Source organism: Pteropus medius, unplaced genomic scaffold, assembly GCF_902729225.1.
Source record: "Pteropus medius unplaced genomic scaffold, Ma_sr-lr_union100, whole genome shotgun sequence".
NCBI classification, from domain to species: domain Eukaryota; kingdom Metazoa; phylum Chordata; class Mammalia; order Chiroptera; family Pteropodidae; genus Pteropus; species Pteropus medius.
The window spans coordinates 8,013,158-8,038,440 of NW_024340701.1; the positions used below are offsets into that span (position 1 = coordinate 8,013,158).

At 40.5% G+C, this 25,283-nt stretch overlaps 1 protein-coding gene and 1 pseudogene across 3 annotated transcripts in view; both read left to right on the forward strand.

The window, feature by feature from the left end:
• The window catches only part of TCEANC2 (transcription elongation factor A N-terminal and central domain containing 2), a 31,428-nt gene extending 19,964 nt beyond the window's left edge, over nucleotides 1-11,464 (forward strand). For all 3 annotated transcript variants that reach the window (XM_039886938.1, XM_039886934.1, XM_039886943.1), the window contains exons 4-5: nucleotides 3,431-3,624; nucleotides 10,434-11,464. In XM_039886938.1, coding sequence (XP_039742872.1) covers nucleotides 3,431-3,624; nucleotides 10,434-10,622 — 383 coding nt within the window. In that variant the 3' untranslated portion in view covers nucleotides 10,623-11,464. The remainder of the gene's footprint in view (nucleotides 1-3,430; nucleotides 3,625-10,433) is intronic.
• An 11,167-nt stretch (nucleotides 11,465-22,631) lies between these two features.
• LOC120581353 (uncharacterized) lies at nucleotides 22,632-22,751 on the forward strand (annotated as a pseudogene).
• Nucleotides 22,752-25,283: the final 2,532 nt, after the last annotated feature.

Here is a 25,283-nt window from a genome sequence, read left to right on the forward strand (position 1 = left end):
GCAGCCAGCGGAAGAGATAGAGAAGGAAGAGGAGAACCAGTAACAGGTTGTGTCTCAAAGCGGTGGAAGTGAATATTTCAGAAGGAGGAAGGCAGCAGTGTGAGATGCCACAGAGGGATCACGTAACATCAGGATGGAGAAGGTCTATTGGATTCCACAGGTAGAAGGACTCTGTTTGAGAGACTTCTGTGTCTTCATTTCTCAGTGTCTTTCTTGATGAGAGAAAAGGATAATATGGGGAACACATGAAGAGAACGCTCTCTGTTCTAAAGAAACCTGAATGCACCTCTATTATAACACAGCCTGCCTGCACTGTTAGGATTGCTTACAGGTTGAGCCAGCACACAAGATTATGAGCTGAACTGCATAGATACACATAGTCCCACTACTCAGAGGAGAGCCACTAATAATTTCATTATAAATTCTTTTAGACTTTTTCCTCTCTATATAAACAAACATATGTGTTTATATGTATACACACATGTAATTTTAAAAAGAAATACTGGCTTGTATTATACTGTGCTCTTCTGAGAACCTACTTTTTTCACTTAACTGAATAAAGTGATTATTTTTCCATGTTACTACATGTTGAGCTAGTCTAGTCTTTAAGGGCTACAGAGCATTTATTGTTTGAATTGACTATAATATATTTAACAAATTGGACCCTTAATGATGAGTTTGTAGGTTGTTTCTAGCTTTTCACTACCGCAAACAATACTGGAATGAATATTTTTGTACACATACCTTCTTTGCACACTTTGGCAGGGTGAGTGTAGGTTAAATTCTAGGGACTGTGTCTTTCTCATCTCTGTACCCTCAACACAAAGCATAAAGTGGGTGCTTAGTAAAAATATTACAATGCCCTGAATTTAGTTCTTTGAGTTCCTGCAGCGTCTCGTTTATCTTTTTATTTTTAGTATCTGTAATCATAACCAATAACACAAAAATTTGTTCGCTGAACAAATAATCTCAAAGTTATGGAGAACTCTACTGAGAAAAGGGAAGTATTAAGTAGTGACCAGCTTTTAAGTGTTGTGTGTTTCAGAAGCACCTCATTCTCATTGCCAGCTAGGAAGCACCTTGAGACATTCCTGATGAGTGCTCTGCATTCCTCCTCCTCCTTCCCCTTGTGGTGAGTGTTGATGTACTCTTTTCCCTGGGCAGGAGAAAGGCTAGATGAAATTTCTTGGCAGATAATTGGTTAGAGTGAGGAGTTAAAGACTTGTCTTCCCTTCAGAGTTACATTTCTTTTTCACCTGCAGGATGTTCTTCCCAGAACCTTAAAAGCAGGGTCATTTTTTTGTTCAGCTCTGCATGTGACTAGTGCCTAGCATAGTACCCAGTGCAAAGAGTAGGCCTTAAGCAAATGTGTGGATAGTAAATGAATCATTAAGTGTTAGGCTACGAGGTTGGCATAATTTGGGAAACTTTCTAAATGTTTTCAACCATTTCTCCAAATTTAAATCCTTTTTCTGCCTCTATTTGTTCAATGATAACTCTTTTATTATATATTAAATTCTTATGTACATTAGAGTCTAGTCCTGAGCTTCAATTTTTATTCAATAGGTCCATCTTTTTTTGATGCTAATCCTTATAACTTTAATTATAGTTGCTTTATAATATGTTCTACTCTCTTATAAGGCTGTTTATACCTCATAATTCCTCTTTTTCAAAATAGTATTTTATACTTTTGCAAATTTGTATTTCAAAAAAATGTCTAGAAATAATTATATTCTAATAAAAACAGCCTCTCGAGAATTTTTATTAAGATTACATTAAATCTGCAAATAAATTTCTATGTTGGCATCCCTACTAATCTTTCCATTACATAATATGGTAATTTACCCCTTTTATTCAAATCTTGTTACATATTTTAATAAAAATATGTTATTTTTCATATGGGCTTCTCATTCCACCAATATTTACTCTCCTGATCCCTACCTCCTGCCACTGTGCTCTCTGCTAGAGATACAGAGATGAACATGTCAAAGCTCTTACCCTTGAGGAGCTCTCTTTGGCACTCAAAAGAGATAAAACTGTTCTAATTACAACTAATTATAATAATTATTTTGTTGAACAAAAGCCCAAGGTGCTACAGGAGCACAGGGGAGAGGTACCAACCACGACCAGGAGTATTAAGGAAGACTTCATAGAGGCGGGGACTCCTGTACTGAGTCTTAAAGACAGAGTGGAAGTTAACTGGATAAAGTGGGAAGAAAGTATTCCAGGCAGAAAGAATGTTCATTGGAGTATATATTCAGAAATAGAGCCAAGAAAAAATATTGAAGCGTTTTAGTAGCTTCAAGTAGCTGGAGTATAGGGTGACAGTGGATAGTAGCTGGAAATGAAGCTAGAAAGCAGGTGCGTGGTGGCAGATTGAGAAAGTACTTGTGTGACTTAAAGATAGGAGTTTGGGTATAGGATTGAAAGATTTAAATGGAGCAGAGAAATTAGATTTATGTTTTAGAAAAAAATCTCCCTAAAATGGAATATAATAAAGTTAAATAAAGGCCACTCTGGCTACTTTAGAAGATGGCATTAAAGGGTTGAAAACATATCACACATTTGGTAGTTTGGACTCAAAAGATTATTAATTTATAGCAGTCCGTGACCTTACTCCATTTTTTTAAAAAATGCCGTTGACTGTTATAGAAACCAGGTCTTTTTTTCTGTAGAATGTGCCACATTCTGGACTTGTCTGTTTTCTCATACTATAATTTAATTTATTCCTCTGTCTCTCATATTTTCTATAAACGAGAGGTTAGCTTTGAATGACTCGTTGGATTCTGGTTCATCTTTTCTTTAGGAGGAGGGTGCAAGAATATGTCATAGGTAGGGTTGTGGAGTGCTACGTCTGTCTCATAGTCTCACTCTAAGAATGCTAATGGATCAGTGGTTCAGGTGATGACAGCTCATGCCTCCATTATGAAGTTCCCCATCAACCTTTCATTGAATGATTTCATCCACTGATGATTATTACTTGAGTGAATTATTTCATCATGGGTTAGAAATTTCTTTAAATTCGGTCAATCTCTTCACATTTATTAGCTGAATAAAGAACATTCCCTCAATAACTAGAGCTATTTGGTCGTCCTGAAATATAATATGTATCGAAATGATAAGGTAAATGCTTAATTCATTTTCTTTTATTGCAATTTGTGGATTAAGGAGTTGGTACCTTAGTTGTTCTGTTTTAAGTATCTATTGATCATGCTTCTGTTCTGTGACTTATAGCATTGGGTAATCCACTGATTCTCCTCCAGTGATTATCTTGTTATCTCAGCCTTTGAGAAATGGTCTTCATTTCCACAAGACCCAATATATCCTTAGGTATGTGAATGACTAGGTGCCCCACACACATCAGTCCATCTAGTCCTGAACTTTTCAGAAGAAGACAGAACAACTTTTGGTTTCTCTCATCTTTTTCTAGGTCATACTGTAAACAAGATGCGTCAACACTCAGATTCAGAAGTCGCTTGTCTCGCCAGAGAAGTTTACACTGAGTGGAGAACTTTCATTGAGAAACATTCTAATAAACCTTCTATTGAAGTACGAAGTGATCCCAAAACCGAGACATTTAGGAAAAACGCCCAGAAATTAATCTCAGAAGCCTTGGAATTAGAGGTAATGTCTGGTTGGTATGTGATTACTAAGCGCTCTTGGTTAAGTGGCCTCACATTTTTCATAATGCACCTGCGTAGTCTTAGTGCCATGGCTTTATTCCAACTGCTTTTCTTTAAGGGTTCTAGATTTATAATCATTCTGGGAGACAGTGTTATAGAAAGGAATTAGCAAGACCTGTATTCAAACTCTGGCTCTGGAAAATGTACTAGTTGTGGCACCTTATGCAAATCCCTCAACATTTCTAAGATTTGATTTTTTATCTGTAAAATTATTATAATTCCTACTACCTAAGTTTACTGGAAAGAGTAAATGAACCGTTTATACAAAAGAATAGTATAGTATCTGGTGATTAGAAGTCACTTACAAATATTGGTTCCTTCCCATTTAAAATTCTTTTCCTTCCCACTGAAGCAAAAAATCTGGGATGGACTCTTATGGAATATCAATGGCAAAATAAATAGCATCTCTTGAAAAGACTCTACTCCCCCATTTTTTTGTCCACACTCATAACTTTAGTTTTAAAGCATATAATCAATCGGCTAGACATAATTCCCATCATCTTCATAGCCAACAGTTCAGATGATAATAGTGGTTTGAGGTATACATGCTAGAGGGTTTTCGCTCATTAACAATAATATTAATCACCTTCATCATCAAACAAATTCTATAAGTCAATTAATACTCTGGGAAAATCAGATATAACATCCATATTTTTTCTTCTTCTTAGGATATCCCTATGAAAAAGAATAATTTAATATTATTAACAAAAGAAGCATTTCAGAAGTCTGGTTGAAATGCTAGATCTGCTACTGCATTCTCTGAAAAAAATATTATAACATTTCTATTTCAATTATGCATCCACAGAAGGCAAATGGACTTGTAGTGTATTATTTACCTTTTTAAAATAAAGTTTTAGGTTTTTTGTTTGTTTTTTTAATTTTATTTTATTAGTTTCAAATATACAGTACATTGATTAGACATTTACATAGTTTATAAAACGATTCCCCTAATTGCTCTTTCTCTCCTCTGAGTTTTGTTTATTTTTAAATATAAACTTATGATAGAAAATGAGAAAAATATAGAAGAGGAAAATAAGATCATCATTGAACTTAGCACCCAGACATAATCTTGTTAGCATTTCGGTGTATTTTCTGTTGGTAAATTATTATAGCTTTTTAAATGAATGCTGGGCAAATTATGATTATCCCTGATTATTAAGAGCCAATTATATGCCAAATGTTCCATAGTACAAAATTGATAATTATTTACATTTGTGTTGTGTTTTTAATCTTGATCAATATCAGTGTCATTTAGTATATCCTTTTCTATATATCTTTATTTTTTCATTTTTATAATTTTTGATGTCTGTTTGATAGTTCAATGAATTGTTTGTTATTCTGTTAAGTTTGCTTACCTTTTCCTGAAGAAGGCATTAATATGATTATTAAACCCTTGAAAGACAGAAAAAATATGAAGATTGTAAGTCTAATTTTCCAGAGTATTGATTAGTCAGCAAGACTTGCTATTTGGTAGTTTAAATAAAGTTTATTTTTTAAATAAACCAAAATTATTACGGAAACATAGAGTGTGGGTATATAATATGTAGTTAATGTGGTGGTAAATACCAGTTCCCTGTGGTATCTTTTTAAGTAAATGATAATAACGAAGCAATGCTTGTAAGGATTAATGAGCAGTTTGCCTGCTGTATTAAACTCCATAATAATTATCCTTTTAGTTTATCCATTAATTATCCTTTAAATGGCACATCAAGTGGTAAGCACTCAAGTGTTACAAAGCTAAGTTAAAAAAGTGATACATTCGTTAGTGCTATCCAACGTAATTGGAAGAAATATCAGATTAAGCATAGCTGAATGGTTTCATTCCCAAAGAGTAAATTTAAAAAATTAAAAGTATGCATCTTACTGTCTTTGGCCCCACCCCCACCCCCCAAAAAATCAATCAATCTGTTCCTTTCATAAACAGTATTTGATAGTAATTTTATCAGTTTGGTACGTCAGAAAATTATAAACACTTTTACAGAAAGTTAACTCTTAGCACCTATCATCATCTGAAACATTTCCATATTAGGGTAAATCAGTGACTCACCTAATCCACTATCTGGTTTTTGACAGTAACCAATGTTGAGTACGTTCAAATCAGACATCAGATCTCCATAAATGTACTTTATTAGGCATTAGTAAAAACCGTTGGGTAAGTTATTGGCCCAATGACTAAAAAATCTTTACAATTTGATCCTAGTATGCGTTTTTGCAGATGTACTCATTACATTTTTGTAGGGAAAAAAATGTTTTCATTTTGTTTGTTTCAGTCATATTCTTTAGTAGTGAAAGCCACAGATGATGAATACACACACACATAGCCAAATGCATCTCTTTATTACTCTACAGATCATGCTTTCTAGATTCATGGATTGTTTCCTGTTCTAGGAATAATGGAACAGATGAATAAAAACTCCATTGTTGAGACTGTGGCTCCATTCCCCTTTACTTTCTCTCTTCCGGATCTTCTTTGTTCTTCCCTGTCTTTTAGATCTTCCCTCATATGAACGTCCCCTGTGGTGTCATTCTCTTACTTCCCCTTCCTCATTATCCACTCTCCTTCCTACCTCATGGCCTGTGATCATTTTCCTATTATGTCATTAAAAAAAATGAACCCGATTCTCAAAGTGAGCCTGTATCATTAAGAGTTATGAAACACTGGCTGGTTGGCCCAGTTGGTTGTCAGATGGTGCTAATGAGATCCAGGTCAGGGGTACATCCCCATATGGGACTGTTAGTTTTTTCTTTGTTTAATGGCCTCAGACTGCACCTCTGGCTTTGACCAGCTCTTTCATAAATGTATTCAAGTGGTCAAAAAGGAATGTGGGTAGGTACGTACAAATCCAATCATACTATGTGTGCTAAAACTCACACAAAGTTTTTTTTCCAGTAGATATTCAGTACAACAAATGTTTAGTACTACTGCTACTAGTGTCAGAGGAGACTACAGACATAAGTGAGTTACATGCCCTATCTTAAGAAAGCTTACTGTCCCCTGGCTAAGAGCCTATAAATGACTAATATGAGGCAAGATGAAATATATCTGAAATAGTGGTACTAGCAAGTGGTGTAGATACACAAAGAACAGAATGTGAAATCCGATGGAGGAATCTGGGACGGTTTCATGGAAGAGATGGCAATTGAGCTGGCCTTTGTAAAGGGATAGGATTCTGCTAACTAAAAAATACATATAAAATAGAAACATCATGTTTCATCTTATCTGCTACGTATAGGATGTTAGTGAAAGAGCAGGAAAGGAGGGTGGTTACATGGGAGAAAAAGGACAATCATTTCATAGATATTTACTGAACACTTACTATTTGCCAATACCTATACTAGGCAGGGGGAATTTAGAAGTGAATCCAACACAGTATTAGCCCTAGAGGGGCTCACAGTCTTCTGAGGTAGATAGATACTGCAAATAAACAGTTACAGCACAACGTGGGAAGTTCTGCACTTAAGTTAAACACATGAAGAAGACCTTGTTCTCTTGCTTTTAATGGGCTTACAGATGTGGCAGACATCACTAATTGATTATGACACCATTTCCCACTGAGGCCGGAATCCTTGATGAAAGACAGCTTTAGGTGGTCATGTTTTATATCTTCTCCCAGATATAGCCAATTTGTCCAAGATTGGGCAACTGAATAACTCACAGGTACAAAAAGATAAGGAAGACAAATCAGATTCTCTGTGTCTTGAAAAATATGGACTACGAAATACTAAGAAAGCAACAGTGGGAGTGTTAAAACAGAAGGGATGTTGGAGGAGTTATGAGGAAGCAGAAGCTGTAGGTAGAAATGTGTAGAATATGGGGAAAGAATAAGGCAGTTGGAATTGGTAATGAGTAAGGCAAATGGAGAGGAGCAAAAACCTGTGAGGAGGAGACCAGGCAGATCATGAGAGACACAGAGAAGGGATATGGTTCCTAAATAAAGCCCTAGGTTTCTTACAGTGTTCCTATTTCCATTCCCATCCTACAGATGCATCTCACAACAAAACGCTTTTTTCTCAAGGTCTCAGTGAGACTCTGGTCCTTTCACCCAAAAAGGCTTGCCTAAATCACCAGGTTAGGACCGACCCATTGGAAAAGACTCAACAACTTGGATAGGTTTGGGTTATCCATTAAAATCCGTAAGATAGGCATTTTTCACTTTGTGCAATGAACTTGTTATACACAAGCGTGCATGGTGAGTCATTTTCCCTTATAATTTACATTTTAATATCACTGTTTTTCTTCATTTCTTCATTCCAGTTGGCCTTCATTTAATAAGAAGCATGCATGAGAATTGTTAGATACTTGCTCCCGATTCCCATCACTTTGCTGGTAGAGCACCTATTCCACTACCCCGTGGTCGTCTGTGTACATGCTGTCTCCTTTCTAGGCTGTGAGTTCCTGGAGGTCAGGGGTCTGGGCATTTCTGCTCAGTGTCCCCAATACCCTACTACTCAGGCCAGACTCAGAGTAGCAGCTCAGTAACTATTTGCTGAATAAAGTATGTATGAGTATTTAGTTATGTGAATTCCAAGGCATTCTCAGAGTTCTTTTTATTTTTGGAATGGCCATTTGATGGAATGGCCATGACCTGTTTTGCAAGGTACATATTATACGCTCTTTCCTCTAACAACCAGTCCCCTCAAAAAAAAAAAAAAAAGACTTTTTTTCTTCACAGTTAAACTAAGTGAATCTCTAAACAGTCAGTGACTAACCATCCTCACAATGGAATAAGGAGTCGCTCTGGCAAATGCTGCTGGACAAGTGCTGGGCAGACATCGGCCACCATTCCAGCCTCCTAAAGTAATCTGCTACCAGGGCTTTCTCAGGCCAGGGGCTAGTTCACTGCCCACCCAGGAGGCCATGGAAAGCTCAAGGAGAGCCATGTCACCAAATCTGCTCACTCCAGCACAGGCCTAGATGATCAGTCATCAGGACCAAACTTCCCTGAACATCTTTTATCTGCTACACCTCAGCGGATATCTGTGCCTGGATATTCATTCTCTCTGTCACTCTCTCTCTCAATCTTATTCTGTTCTCTGCTTGGTCCTTATTTCTTCCAAGTTTCTTCCTTCTGTTTGTTTTGGTGTGTCTGCTTCTTATGTTGGGATATTTTATCAAATGTTAAGTGATCCTTTTTTTATTTTTGGTGCATTTTTTTTCTTTAAACTTTTCTTTTTAAATAGAAGTATAGTACATATATCGAAAAAGTACACGAAAGATAGATGTACAGCTCAGTGAATTTATCACAAAGCAGATGCCCACTTTACCTAGCCAGATCCTGCTCATTACCCAGGTCCTAGGTTAGACATTACTTCTTCCCGAAGCCAGGTGCTGCCCTCCTGGGTTGGGTCCCTTTGCCATAGCTCTGCACCCCAGCACATTTTCCTTTCCCCATTCCTAGCACTCAGTACTCTTCTAATCTCTATTTACTGCCTGTCTCTTAATAGACCATATTCTCCATGGAGTCACTGTGTCCACCTTGTTTGCTGCTTTTTCCTCTGCCCAAGCACAAACCCTGGCACATAGTAAATGCCGAATAAATATTCTAATGAAGGGGAAAAAAGTCAGTGAGAGAAATTTATGTCATGTATTTAAGGAACTCACTATCAGGTGAGACAAACAAAAAACAGATCATTATAATGTAATAATGACTAAGGCAAGCTCAGAACATTGTGACAGCTCAAAGAACTTCAGTCCTCTAAGCTAGGATTTGTTTTTTGTTTTGTTTTGTTTTTTTGCATTTTGCTTTTTAGCTAAGCTTCGACATACAAATAGGAATGTGTTTCTTAGGGAAAGTGTGCCTTGCAGAGGGAACATGTACCTGGCCAGAGGCATAGAGGTATATAAAAGCAGCTGAGCAGGCACGGGCTGGGCTGTGGTCAGGACTGGGTAGGGGAATAGTGGGAGATGAGTCTGGAAAGGAAGGTAGAGCTGAGGGGCTTCCTGACAAGCAGCCCGGCCTGGCCTGGATCCAGACCATGTGAACAGGGTCCCAGACCTGTCCTGCTTTGATTGCTCGTGTGACCTCAGGAGGGCTTGAGCCTGAGCCAGACCACCCTAGAATCACTACAGGTTCCATCTCCCAAGCTTGTTCTGCTTAGGTGACCCTGCAAGGGTCACCCGAACTCAACTGGTCTCAAAATGTTGAGAGGGCAGTTAGTATGGCGAAAGGGAAGAAACATGAACCTTGGAGCTGGGTCAAAGTCCCAGCTCTGCCTCTTGGTAATTATAAGACCTTGAATCTTTATGTTTTAACCCATTTCCTCGTCTGTAAAATGAAATAATAGGAGTTGTGAGCATTAGATGTGAAAAGTGATTTATAACTGCTCTACACACATATTAAGATCCAGACCCAGTGTTTCTAAAATACCGTAAGGGGTTAAAAGGCACTTTTAAAACAAAACAAAGTATAAACTGTTATACTGATTTATTATCCTTGGTCTTCGTTTCCTGGTTGGTAAAGTACGGGGCCGGTACCCATTGCTTAGTTCAGGCCAGTTTCCTGTTATAATGGCAAATATTACCACCCGGCAGGGGTTGTGAATGAGGTCCCTGTCACAAAGCACATGGCCTTGTTCCTTAATTGCCAGGGTGGAATTAATTTGCTCTTCCTGTTTCTCTTGTGACAGGAAGTAGATGTCCTTGAATTTCAGTTGATTAATGGAGGCCTCTGAGCAGAGTGCTTCAGCCTCTCTCGCTTTTAATCCGTATGCAATGCAAGGCCCTAATTTGATAATTTTGCTGTTTTTTAGATGGATCACCTACTGGTTGAAAATATTGAGCGGGAAACGTTTCATCTCTGCTCCCGCCTCATTAATGGGCCATACCGGCGGACGGTGAGAGCCCTGGTCTTCACATTAAAGCACCGAGCTGAAATCCGGGCTCAGGTGAAGAACGGCTCACTGCCGGTCGGCACGTTTGTACAGACCCACAAAAAGTGACCTGAAGATGGTTCTAACCCTGGGCTGAGCAGAAAGGAAATGTCATTCAAAGACTCTTTTGAGTTTGGGTGATGGCTGATGCTGGCTGTGCTAAATTTTCCCATGGTGCCATTCCTTCAGACAGAGGATGCAGAGAGCCCTGGGAGACAGGCCTGCAGGAAATGCTTCATTAGCTGGAGTACACTGGTGCTGCCTAACAGGACATGCACTAGCTGTCACTAGGAAGCGCTGCTGTGCAGTTGCCATCACCCAACACAGCGAAAAGGTGATGGATTTCACTGCGAGTGTGCCAAGGACACCTCTAAACTTCCCCCATGTCAGGCAGATGAAGTTAGTACTTTATTTCGCCACCCTGCAGGTAACTGAAACTCAATTACTGCTGCCGCTCACTCGGTTCCATCCCCCTGAGTTTAGATAGCTCTGGTGCCTCTCAGAACTCCCCTGTCTGTTCTCTTTTCTCTACCCCAGGGGTGAGCCTGCCGGAGCCAGCCAACTACCCCTTCTTCCCAGAACTCACTTATCTGAACATTTCAGCTCTCCCTGGAAGACCTTCTGCGCTGGTCTCTGGAGCCCCCATGCTGAGGCTTCTAATGAGGAACTGGCCTGAAGCTTCCCCACATCTTGGGGTTTATTTGAATATGTTGGCTCTTTCAGTTTAGGGCTCTATAGAAGATAATAACATGATGAAATTCCTCTTGAAATGAATTACTGTAGTAGAAAAATTACATGCATATAGATTTTAAAATGAAATACCTCTATATAGGTCTGCTTGAACAACTATGTAAATGATATTTACTTTTTTAAAGTAATAATAAACTGAGACTTTTTTTTCCAAAACAAAAGATATGGCTTGTTTATTGGAAAGGGTTTTGGGTTGAGAAAAAGTATAGTTGGTGACAAGAATTTGAGAGAGATAGCGAGACCCAAGGAAGGTTTTTTCAGGTTAGGGGAGACAAGAGCATGTTTGTAATCTGAAAAGAAGGAGCCAATAAAATGGGAGAGATTTAAAATACAAAAAAAGGGGAGGGGGATGGGTTAAAAGCAAGGACAGAAGGGAAGGATAACATCGTCTACCTTCTAAGTGCTAAATACTTTTCCTGATATAGTTTATTAGCATTTACATTGATCTTTATATCGTTTTTAAAACTCCTATTTAGTCTTTCTCTCGTTATATTACTAGGTATCGTTTAAGTTTTTAGATTTCTTCATTTATTTGGCAATCATTTATTGAGCATGCATAGCATGGGGTACTGTATATATCTACCTAGCAGGAGCTACAAGTAGAAGTATCTTGTTCAGTTTCCCACCGCCAGGAAATAACTGGAGCTAGAATAATAATTAAGCACCTACCGTTTGCTCAGCACAGTGATAGACATTTAAATAATAATAACACCCAATTAAAGATGAGAAAAACAAAGCTCAGAATGGTTTAGTAATTTACTCAAGGTCACACAGATAGTGGATGGCAGAGCTAGGATTCAAAACCCGGGTCTGTTTAATTGGGTACAGTCTCCCTGGTTGATTTTATCCAGTCTCATGGTTTTAAGCATCGTTTTCGTTTACATGTGGATGACACTCCAATTTGTATCTTCAAACAATACTGAGCCCCGAGTTTCACATGATATCTCCCATGGGCATCTCAGGTATAACATGTCTTCTCTCATTTGACAATATTGGCAAACCAGGCACTCTAGCTAGGAACCTGAGGGTCAACCTAGACCCTTCCTCTCCTACTCTGTCACCCAACCAATCCTGATGGTTTTACTCCTCACATAAATTTAGAATCTCTTGTCTCTTCTCCATCTCTGGTACCACTTCAAGACTTTATCCTTTCTTGCCCAGATTGACTACATGGCTTCCTAACTGGTCCTTTTGCGTTCATTCTTAACCTCTTCAAATTCACCTCTCTATGGCTAGAAACAAAGTGGAATTCCACCATGTCACTCCCCCTCTGAGCATTTTCACATCCTATTTTCTCTCTCTGAAATACTACTTTCTACCTAATTCCTTCTCTTGCCCCTACCGTAATAGCCTGTGTATTGTTCTGTACATATCCACATGTTCTGTAGTGGTCCTTTTGATTCTTTTTCCCCACTAGATTGTACCAAAAATTCATAAGACACAATCGTATGGTGGTACCAGAGGGCAAGGGAGGCAGGGGGAAGATAGGGGGTTAAACACAGTGATGAAAGGAGACTAGACTTTGGGTAGTGAGCACACAGTGCAACATACAGATGATGTATTATAGAATTGTATACCTGAAACTTATGTAATGTTATTAACTATTACCTCAATGAGCTTAATTAAATTTTAAAAAAGAATTTAAGCTTCATGAAAGTAGTCTTTGTGTCCTGCTGTATTTCCAGCACCTAGAACAGAGCCTGGCACAAGTTAGGTCTCCATAACTTTGAATAGTTAAATGACTAGTTGTGGGTATACAGGAAAGCATGTAATACAATCAGGTAATACTTCCTAGAGGAGGTGATGCATGCGTGCAGTGCAGCCTTAAAGGGCAGAAGTAGTTAATTGGGTGGTTGAGGTGAATGTCTGGCAGAAAAAGCAGAGTATGGAAAGACTCAGAACTGTTGAGATATCTGGAAGATGACATATGGCTGGAGTAGAGGGGAGTAGCTCGAGGTGAAACAGGAGAGGAAGGCAAGGACCAGCACCAAATTTGAAGGGTCTTGAATAACAGGTGAAGGCGTATAGACTGATTTCAAGCAGGAACTGGTTAGTTTTTTTGTTAATAGGCTCAGGAAGATAGCTGGAGCGTCGAGAGAGACTGGAAGTAGGAAGCTTCATTTATAAGCAACCAAAAAGTTCTGCTAACTTAGGAACCCAGAGTAAGTTGAAAACAAATTGCTCTGTGGCTGAAAGACATCAGTGGTGATAGTTATAAAGTAAAATGATTGCAGAGATGTGCTTTGGAGATTTGGAAAGCAGGCTGTGTTATTGGTGGCTGTTTTCTCCTTGATGCATGTGCAGAATTTACATGAACACTCATGGAGCTATTCTGAGCTATATGTCTTCTATGTTCGTTTAGTTGCTAGAGGAAATTTGGGGGATTGAATACTATTAGAGTCTGCTCCAGCAACTTATTGACCCTTTCTTCTGGTGGTTAAATTGGAAGTCCTGGTCCTTTAGGCAAGGACTGAGTCCATTTTCATTCATTCACTCAACAAATGTTGCCTATCTGCTTGGCAAATAAATGTGTGCCAAGGACTAGAATGGCACTGGGGAAAGGGCGATAAATGAGATATAATTTCTACCCTTGAGGAGCTCTTAGTATGGTGGGGAGACAGACACATAAGTAAATAGTTACAGTATAGCATATTAGGTGATTATTATAGATATTTATTTAAAATGTAGCGAAAGTAGAGAAGGGAGTGATTAATATCATTCTAAGGGAAAGAAAGTCTTCGCAGAGTTAATATTTGATCCAAGTCTTAAGGATAGGTAGGAGTTCTTAGCAGAGTGATCAGTGTGCATACAAAAGCCCAGAAGTATAAAACGCATGCCTTTGTTTCAGTAAAGGCAAATAATATGAGGTGGTAGAAGCATAAGGTTCTTAGGAATGGTAGAGAGAAATGAGGCCAAAAAATTAGCCAGGGCCTTAGAGGTCTCATGAAGGAGTTTAGACTTTGGCCTAATGGGTGACCATGAGAAGTTTTTGAGAAGGTAAGGGACCTAATAAGATGTGCATTTTAGAAAGATAAGAATATTTCTACATAAACAGATATATAAGAAAATTTAAAATATTTTAAAACCCCAGCAAAGGAAAAAAAACACCACAATTCAGTAAATTAGAGATTTTTTTTTGACAAATGAAGTTTAGAGTTGACCAAACAGATATCATTAGAGAGTCCCAGGTTTGAAAAATGCCAGGAAGCTCAGATAATGTATTTATTGTGTTCAGTGGTGAAGGAACAGGCAGCTGGCCTTTTTTCATTTAAAGAATATCAGGTTCTTACACTTGTGCCTGTCAACCTTGGTTTTCTTTTGCTGCAGCCTCAGGCCTCAGAGCCTCATTTTGAGATTTGTAATATGTTTTGGATGCGTTTATCACAGCCATATGGGGCGAGGGCTCAGTTTGTTACTGCCCATTATTGCTATCGAAGGGAGTCCATCCAGAAAACAAGGCTTTTGGAGCTTCGATTAGTTCAGTGACACTGCCTTGATTTCAAAAGAGCAATGGTTTGATTGGATGACATTGTATTTTCTCTTAAATCAACTAGAATGATATTATTGCTGTCAGGGAAAGGTTTACCCATAAGCTAAGGAGGTTTGTTTCAAGATTCAAGAAGACCAGGATGTCCAATCAAGTGTTGCTTTTAATTTCTTGTTAAAATTGTACATTTAGTGCATATTTATTGAGTCCTATGGGCCAGGTCCAAGGGTCACAGGCATAAGTAAGACATAGTCTCTGGCCCCAGGAAGCCTACAGTTTAGTGAAGGTGAGTGCCAAGGACTAGATAAACCATTAAAAAAAGGCAAATGATTATGAATTATGGGATTTTGAAAAAAAGGAAATAAGCCAGTAAGCATGTTAGAAGATGCTCAACCTCATTAGTAATCAGGGAATGGCAAAGATAAATACCATCCTTAAAGAAGTAAAGGATGCAGGGACAGTGATCCGCATTATGGCTCAATCTAATTCACCATTCTGGCCCCTACAAAGATCAGATGGATCCCGGAAGATGACAGTGGACGACAGCAAAATCAACCAGCTGGTCGTTCTAATTGCAGCTGCCGTGCCAACTGTGGCACCTTCCCTAGAGCACATTAACATGTTCTCAAGTACATGGTATATAGCCATTGATCTGGTGAATGTTTCTCTTTTCCTTCCTTCCCCATCAGAAAAGATAAGAGTTATATTCACTTGGAAGAAACAAAAATATACCTTTACAGTCTTGCCCCAGGGTTATTAATTCTCTCTACCTCTCACATCCTAGTCTGAAAAGACCCGTACTGCCTAGGTATCTTTAAACCATCACACTCTCCACTATATTGAAGATACCAACTTATTGGGCCAGATGAGCAAGAAACAGCAAGTGTATTGGAAGCTTCAGTAAGACACATGCATAGCAGAGAATGAGAGAAAACACTATGAAGATTCAGGGGCCTGACATATCAGTGAAATTTTTAGGGGCTAATGGTCTGGGATATATCAGTGACATTCCCTTCAAAGTAAAAGAAAAATACTGCATCTTCCACTCCCCAGGAAGCACAATGCTTTGTAGGCCTCTTTGGGTTTTGGAGGCAGCATATTCAACACCTGGGAATGCTGTTCCATCTCATATAATGGGTGACACAAAAGGCTGCCAGTTTTGATGGGAGCCCAGAACAGGAAAAGGCTCGGCAGCAGGTTAGACTAATACAAGTAGCCATGCCGCATGGACCATATGATCTAGCAGAACCTGTGGTATTTGAGGTATCAGTGGTGGGAAAAGATGTCTATGGAATTTATGACAAGGCCTAGGAGGAGAACCACAAGGTAGACTTCTGCAGTTCTGGAGCAGGGCCATGCCATCTGTAGCCAGGAATGACACACTTTTCAAAAAACAACTCCTGGTTTGCTACAGGATCATCTGGAAGAAACAGATCATCGGAGCTTGGATCCTCAAGTTGACCGTGCAGCCAAAGCTGCTCATTGTGAGTTGTATTCTGTCAAAATCTACTAAGTCGTAAGGTCAGAAAGCCCAGCAACAGTTCTTCATAAAATGGATGTGATACAGCTGGCAATGGGCACAGCAGGGCTAAAGAGTAGAAGGTAGCTGCATGAACAGGTGGTCCAGACTGTTACGTCACTCGCCACCTTTGCACCAGCACCTCTCCCTCAGCTCACCTATGGCTGCATGAGGAGCTGGAGGAGAAAAGAACCAAGTGTTGTTCCCAGATAAGCCAGTTCAGTACAAATGAGCGAGTAAAAAATAGACTCTGGTGGCACTGCAGTTTCACACAGGAGTGTCCTTGAAAGACAGCTAAGGCGAAGTACTTCCAATTGGCAGAGCTTTAGACATTGCATCTAGCTGTCCACTTTTTGTGGAAAGAAAAGAGGCCCAAGGTTAGAATATACATGATCTCATGGGCAGTGGTAAATAGCTTGTCTGGTTGGTTAGAGGATTGGAAAGAATATGATTGGAAAATTGGAGACAAGGAGATCTGGGGTAGAGGCTTGTGGTTGGACCTATGAGAGTGGGTACCAAGTGTGAAGATCATCATAGTCCATGTTCACACCCACCAGAGAATATATACCATGGAAGAAGCACTGAACAGCCACGTATATGCAGTTGACATCAGCCAGCCTCTATCTAAGGCCACCCCAGAGCTGGCATAATTGGTGCATAAACAGTAACCATGGTGGCATAGAGAAAGGGTAGGTATGGGCCCAATAGTATGGACTCACACCAATACTCATCTAGCTACTGCTGATGCTGAGTGTTCAGCCTGCTGGCTACAGAGACCAACTCTCAGATACATCTCCATTCTTTGAGGAGAATAACCAGCCATTTGACTAGTTGATTAAACATTTTTCCGCCCTGAGTAGAGCTGCAATTCATTTGTACTGGAATAGTCATATATTCCAGATACAACTTTGCTTGTAGGGCTTTATACAGCAGAACTCTCTAAGGATTTATAGAGTGTTTGATCTACTGATTTGGGGTCCCATATGACTACTGCAAGGGAGGTGAAGCCGTGGCCACATGGCCATATAATCCACTTATCCATTTACACACTGCACTATCCCTAAGCTGCCATTTTGGAACACTCTGTTGAAGGCACAGCGAGGCACTAGCTCAGGAACAATACTCTGTGAGAATGGGGTGCCATCCTCCAAGATGTAGCATACACTCTAAATCAAAGACCATTACACAGTGCTTTGTTTCCAATAGGTAGAATACGTGGGTCCAGGACCAAGGGGTGAAAGCAGAAGTGGTCTCACTCTTACCATCACTCCAGGAAGCATTTGTGCTTCCCATCTCCACAGTTCTGGATTCTGCAGGTTTAGAGGTTTTAATTCACAAAGAGGCAACACTTCCACCAGGGGTAACATCAAGAGGAATTGAACTTGTAGCTGTGACTGCCACCCGGGTACTTTGAGCTCCTCGTGTCAAAGGACCAACAAGCAATAAGCAGAGTCACCACTCTTTCAGGGATAATTAATGCTAATCATCAGGAGGAGGCAAGGCTTATTTTAACCAATGGAGAGCAGGATGTTACATCTTTGGTACCCAGTTGAGTAATCTGGAGCCTCCCTTGCCCAATATTTATGGTAAATCGACAAGAGCAGGGGCCATAGCCCAGGAAAGATATGGTGACCACTAGCTCAGATCCCGCTGGATAGAGGGTCTAGATCGTGCCACCATGTAAGTCACTAAGGCCAGAAGAGGCGCTGAGAATAAGGGGGATCGAGAATGGGGAGTAGAGGAGGGAGATGATGAGTATCAGTTGCGACCTCAAGATCAATCATGGTAGTAGGGGTTGTAGTTGGTCCCACTAACTTTTCTCTGTAAATTTCCTTCAGGAAAAGAGGCCCACCAGAATCCCAGAAGAGATGTTCTCAGAGCTTAAATTAAGAAGTGGAGCTGTGTGGCACAGGTGTGGGTTGTAGTTGATGCTATTCTGTACTGCCTCGCCCAACCCCCACCCGCAGGACTGATGGACCTATTTCCTCTCAGCCAGCAGCCCTCACTGGGAATTTCCCCAGCTCAAGAGAGTTGCCTCACCCAAGGTCAGACTCTTTCCCCAGGGCAGGTTGCTTTAGGGTTATGAAGGTCCAGCTCCATTGCCCCAACTCAGGACAACTCTGACAGACCATCCCAGGCTTCAGAGCTCCTTTACGACTGGCTGAGGTCTTAAAACTGCATCACCCAACTTATCTCTCTGCCTAATCTTGCCTTTTTGCCTCCCTTTGCCCAAGAGCAATTCCTAATAAAGTTCCTGTATGTTAATCTCCATCTCAGAGTCTACTTTCCAGAGAACTGGACCAGCTCTTCTAAGTTGATGGTAACAACTCAGAGCAGGGGTCAGCAAAGATTTGTTTAAAAGGGATAGACAGTAAAAGTTTTAGGCTTTGCGGCCCATATGGTCTTTATCACAACTACTCAGCTCTGATGTAGCGCAAAAGCAGCCTCAGACAACATGCAGATGAGTGTGACTATGTTTTGATAACACTTTATTTACAAAAGCAGGCATTGGGCTGCATTTGGTCTATGGGTCTTAATTTGCTAACCCCTGCCTTAGAGAAATTTTTTTCACATGTGCACAAAATAGGCATGTTCAAAGATTTTAATTGCCACATGGTTTGTAATAACAAAATTTTAGAAACAATCTACATGTACATTAGAAAAAAAATGGTTAAATAAATTGTGGTTCTTACACATTTCTAGAGTACTATGCAACAGATAGAAAGAATGAGATTAGATCTATACAACAGCATCGTCCAATAGAAATATAATGTGAGCCACATATGTCATTTAAAATTTTTCAGTAGTCACACTAAAAAATGTGAAAAGAAACAGATGGAATTAATATATTTTGAGCTCTATATACCCAAAATATTATCACTTCAATATGTGATCAATATAAAAATTATTGAGATAGTGTGCTTTTTGTGTGTATACTGTCTTTGAAATCTGGTGTATATTTTATACTTACAGCACATCTCAATTCAGGCTAACTACATTTTCAAGGGCTTAATAGCCACATGTGGCTAGTAGCTACTGTATTGGACAGGAGAGATCTGTTAGTACTGACATGAAACATCATTGAGACAAATTGTTAAGTGAAAAAGTGAAGTTGCAGAACAATATATTACAGTATGAACCATTTATATGAGAGAAAAAAAAAACCTATTTCTATAGGAACATATTGAAAAAAGAAAAAAAAGATATATACAGATACATACCCCAATGTAGAGAGAGGCTTTAGATGGAAAGGAGGGACTCTCTCTCTCCTTATCTGATTTTTCAAAATAAGCTTTTTATTTTGGAATAACTTTAGATTTACTAAAGAGTTGAAAGATAACACAGAGAGTTCCAATATGCCCCTCACCTAGTTTTTCCTATTGCTAACATCTTACATTAATGTGGTATATTTATCAAAATTAAAAATCCTCCATGGGTACATTACTGTTAACTAACCTTTAGTCTTCATTCAGACTTCACTGGTTTTTCCACCAATGTCCTTTTTCTGTTCCAAGATTCAATCTAAGACACTGCATTTAGTCATCATGCCTTTCTAGCCTCCTATGCTCTGTGAGGGTCCCTCCGTCTTTCTTTGTTTCCCATGACCTTGACAGTCTTGAGCAGTGCTGGCCAGGTATTTTGCAGAATGTCCCTCAATTTGGGTTTGTCTGATGATTTCTTCCTGTCTAAACTGGGGTTATGAGTTTGGGGGAAGAATATCACAGATGTGAAGTGCCCTTCTTGTCATGTCTCATCATGAGGTATAGGATATCCACATAATTTATCACTGGTGATGTTAACCTTGATTGCCTGGCTACGGTTGTGTTTGCCCGGTTTCTCTACTGTAAACTTATTATTTTTCCCTTTCTATACCCTGTTCTTTGGAGGCAAGTCACAAAGACCAGACCCTACTCAAAGCTGAGGGAGGGTGGAGTGTCTACTGATATTATTTGGAATTCTTCCTAAGGAAGAATTGTCCAGTCTTCCTTCTTTATTTTATTCATTCATTCATTCATTCATTCATGCATTTATTTATTTATTTATTTATTTATCAGTATGGACGCACATTTTTATTTTATACTTTGGGTTATCTTCCAACCTAATTGTTTTTTCCCAGTGAATACAAATTCATGTAATATATATATATTTTTCTTTTCTTTTTTTAATGCAGAAACATACAAACAACTGTACTATGTGAGAAGCAAACCATATGTCTGGCAAGATTTTTTTCTCCAGCTCTTCATGACTGCCTTTGAGTAGGATAATCACTGGCTTATTGCTATTCAGCTAGCAACCTGAGATGAGCTATTTTAACTCTCCAGGCCTTGATTTTTCCGTCTGAATAAGAGAGTATTTCATGAAATGGTCTCAGTGGTGAAGGGGATAATATTTGTATGTTTATAGGAGTACGGGTTTGTTGTTGTTGTTGTTTTGGTCTATTAATAGACCTTAAGTTCTTAATGGCAAGGGTTATCTTCTCTTATTTATGTTGGAAAATGAACCCAGAGCTAATAGCCTTTGAGAACATCACATAAACATAATCAATATTTATATCCCCTATCACAACCCCAAATAGTTCTGCTCTGCTCTCTCACTTTTCTGAGTCAGATTTGTTTTTCTGATTCTTCTTCTGTTCCAAGACTCAGTCCAGGATGCTACGCTGCACTTAAGTCATCATGCCTCTTCAGTCTCCTCTGCTCTGTGGCGGTTTCTGTCTTTCCTCATGTCCCATCATCTTGACAGTCTCTTCCTATTCTTCCTCAGCGTTTTCCCCGGTGGCTAAAATCCACTCTGAGGCCCCACATTCAAGGCCCTGCCCTAACAGGCATCTGCTGACCTCTTTGGCTTCATTCTTGTCCCTCTCATCTACCTGTACTACAGCTACAATGATGTCCTTATCACTACTGTGAATGAAGGTGCTTATGGAATACTGAATATCTCCCTCCTCTATGTGAGGCCTTGTCATAGTTCCCAGGCCACAGGAATGAACCAGGTAAGAACTCTGTTTGAGAGCTCACAGTTCAGTGGGGGCACCAAGTCATCAATCCATAGCAATCTGACATAATAGAGGGATGAATGGAGGACCATGGGAGCACAGTAGAGGGAGGACCTAATTGCCTATGGAGGGACCTAGCCTGGAGAGAATCCAAAAGGCTTTGCAGAGATGCTAATTTTTGAGCTGGGCTTTGACAGGTAAGAGTTTACCAGGTAGCGAATAGGAGAAGTAGTATTCCAGGTACAAGGAAAGGAATATATATATATATATACAAGCCAGAAAAATGTCAGAGAACAGGGAACAATATGTGTAATGTGTCTGGAACCAAAGTGCAGAAGAAAGAATGTGAGACAGAAGAATGAGTTGGGGACCAGTCTGTGAGGGGCCTGAATTCCGGGCTGAGAATTTCTACCTGGGGAATTTTAAAGATTTTGAGAGAAGGAAATACCTAAATAAATTATAGGTATAGTATCAGAGGCTTACTATGTGGGTAACTGTTCATCAACAAACATTGAGTACCTATAACACATCAAGCACTATTTTTTTGTTTCCTCCTCCACTTTAATTTGAACTCCAGGGTAGGAACTGTGTCTGATTCATTTCTGTGTCCTCAGCAGAGTCTAGTATAGAGCAGGAACTCAGTACACATGCACTGAATGAGTGAATTAGAAGACCAGGTGAGACCCTGTGCCTGGGTTCTGCTTAGGATCTCACTGTGCAGGATTGGGGTCAAGTCCTCGGCCATGAGTTTCTCATGGTTCTGAAGATTTCCTGGGTCAGGAGATCTTTATACACGCAGGAGCCCCATCCCCTCCTGCTGATGCAGTGCTCAAGGCTCCCAGAGGAAGCACTAAGGACTGGATTGCTTCAGAGCCAGAAAATGCATGGCCCATGAGAGTTTCACTTCAGAGATAAGCAACCCACATGGCCATGGGAGACATGAATTGAGGCCAGCGCACAAGAGAAAATATGCTTAGCATTGTCACGGGGGCCTCCAGGCCAGCACTTGAACTGATCAAATATCGGGATCCTTAAAAGGTATTATTTTGGGGTGGCTTTTGGCAGAGGAGAATCAAAATAATCAAAACCTCGACCACCATGTAGTGAATCCCTGCTACATGCTAAGAAACTGTGCTAAGTACTCTACACCAGGGGGCCCCAACCCCTAGGCCTTGGACTGGTACCGGTCTGTGGCCTGTTAAGAACTGGGCCACACCGCAGGAGGAGAGTGGTGGGCAAGACAGTGAACCTTCATCTGTATTTGCAGCTGCTCCCCAGTGCCAGCCTCAGCTCCACCTCAGATCATCAGGCATTAGATTCTCATAGGACTATGGCCATGCCACCCTGAACAAGCCCAATCCCGTTTAATCTCATGAAGCTAAGCAGGGTCGGGCCTGTTTAGTACTTAGATGGGAGACCACCTAGGAAGGCCAGGTGCTGTAGGTGTAAAAAATAAAAAATGAGAGAGTGTAAGCTGACAAGTTTCTTGCAATCTGTGAGGTCAATCAAGTGTTGCCTCGCCTTAAAAAAAAAAAGATTCTCATAGGAGCACTGGTCCCTGGTGCCAAAAAGTTTGGGGACCACTACTCTACGCTCTATCTTACTCTCATTATTACCTCTAAAATATAACTCCAATCATTATTCTTCTCCTTGTCCCCAAAGCCAGAGGCTCTCACATTTTCTCCTTGGGGGCATTCTTGTCCCTCCTGTAATCAGTTCTCCACCTGGCAGTCAGAGTGAACATCTAAAACCTACTAACAAGTCATGTCACTCTCCTGCTGCTCAAAGCTCTCCAGTGGCCTGCATCGCACAAAGTCCTTACGGGGGCCTATAAGGTCCTACATGTCTTGACCTCTGGCACTATCTCCATCTTGTCTCCTACTCCTGGCTCCCCCACTCTGGCCTACTGTCCCTCAAATTCGCCAACTCTTCCTTGGGGCATTTACAACCACTGTTCCCTCTGCCTTGCACACTCCGGAAGGTCCCGTGCTGACCCCTTGTCATGTAGATCTTTCTTCCTCAGAAAGATCTCCCTGGGGCACCCTCTTTAGTGAGGCCCTCATCTCAAAGTCACTGTCTGACATATCAGTGCATTTTTCTTCACAGGATTCAACACTATCTGAACTTATCTTACTCATTTATTTTTTGCTTCTCCCACCAGGGCACACCCTTCATGGGAACAGTGACCTTGTCTGTCTCTTCCCCACCGGCTCTCCAGTGCCTGGCACAGGGCTTGGCCTCTGGCAGAGCCCCATACATAGGTACTGAATAAATGTACATGTGAATGAATGAATGTCTCCCCCTCCACACCTCCAGGCTAGCCCATGAGAGCCCATGCCAAGCAGCATGATCTGCACTTCGTAGGCAAAGCTAATCCCAAGTGTGTGGACTGACAGATGGTGTGGAGCCCGAGCAGAGGCACGGCTTTTATTAGTCTGAGTTGCTTTTGCTTGGAATAGGATTAGCATAAATACCATCCCAGGCAAGTGGATAAGGTAAAGCTCTGTTAGTTACATTCAGATTTTGTTTCCCTGACACAATCTAAAACTATGCTTTTGCTGGGTTAGTCCAATTCATGGCTAAGGGTGCTGCTCAGAGAGGTCAAATAAGGTGGGAGAGGGGAAGGTCACACACGATCCTTCTCAGTCCTCCCCCGCTCTCCCCCACCAGTCCCCTCCTCTCTGTGCCCTCCACGGTGATCTCTCTAACCCCTAAAATGTAACCTTACCACTCCAGGCAGAAAGCCTTTTATTGGCCCCCATTGTCCCAGGATGAAGCCCAAATGCCTTATAATAATGGAGATGAAGATGTGAGGATGGTAGCTACCACATAACTCTCTTACAATCCCACAACAGCCTTGCAAGGCAGACGAGTATCATTACCCCCATTTGCCAAATGGAAATCTGTTGGCTCAGAGAGGTGCGATGAGTTGCCCAAGGTTACTTGGCCCGTGTGCCACAGAGACAGGCTTTGAGACAGGCTTTAAGACAAGCTGTGGACTGAAGAGCATTCAAGGCCCTTCCTGAGCAGGCCAGCCTCCCTCTGCAGCAAAGCTGCCACGCTTCTCCAGGTGCCCAGGCATGAGTCTCGCCTGACTCAGCCAAGTCAAAGATAGGTGTTTGCCCTGTGAAACTTCCATTTTCTGGCTAAGAAGCATCACTTGCTTTAGCCTTTTCCTCTTTAGCTCTATCAAGGACCATTCAGCTTTAGGGGGAGTCATTGTCCACAAAGAAACAAAGTTTTTAAGAACTGCTTTAGAATAATATTTACAATAGTAAAATCTAACATTTATGGACTATTTAGTGTCAAGACAATGCTAAGTGCTTTTCATGTATTATCTCACTTCGAAATTTATTTATTTGAATAAGGAACCCCCTACATATCATTTTTTAAAAAAGAGTTACAAAAAGGTATTGGTGGAAAGTAAGTCTCTCTCCCTCCTCTGCACCCCTGTCCCCCACTTCCCTTCCCAGAGACTGCAATGTGCCCAGTTCCTGGAATGTCCTGCAGAATCCATGAATTACTAGTATCTCATTTCATCTTCTTACCAGTCCTTTAAGGTAGGTATTATTATTCTTGTATTACATATTGGGAAACAGGTTCAGAGACAGCAAGCCGCTTACTCAAGGTCACAGAGCTTTGAGCAACACAGCTGGGATTTTGCCCCAGATGAGCTGCCTCTTAAGCCCATGTGAGTTCTCACCCCGGGCTGCCCTGCCTCCCACAGGAGGAGAGAACTGGAAAGTTGAGCTGAGATGTGTATGCTGGCCAGTCAGCTGGATTTGCTCACTGACAGGCTTTTGCTCTATATACCAGTCTTGCAGCAAAGAATTCAAATTTGGGTCTCAGTAAGATGACAAATTACGACCTGTCACAGACCTTCGAGGCTATTGACAAATCATCAAGACCTCAAATATTCCAATCCTGAATCCCTCTAGTCATCAGTTTTCACTGTTTCCTGCCTCCTTGCACCTTCAT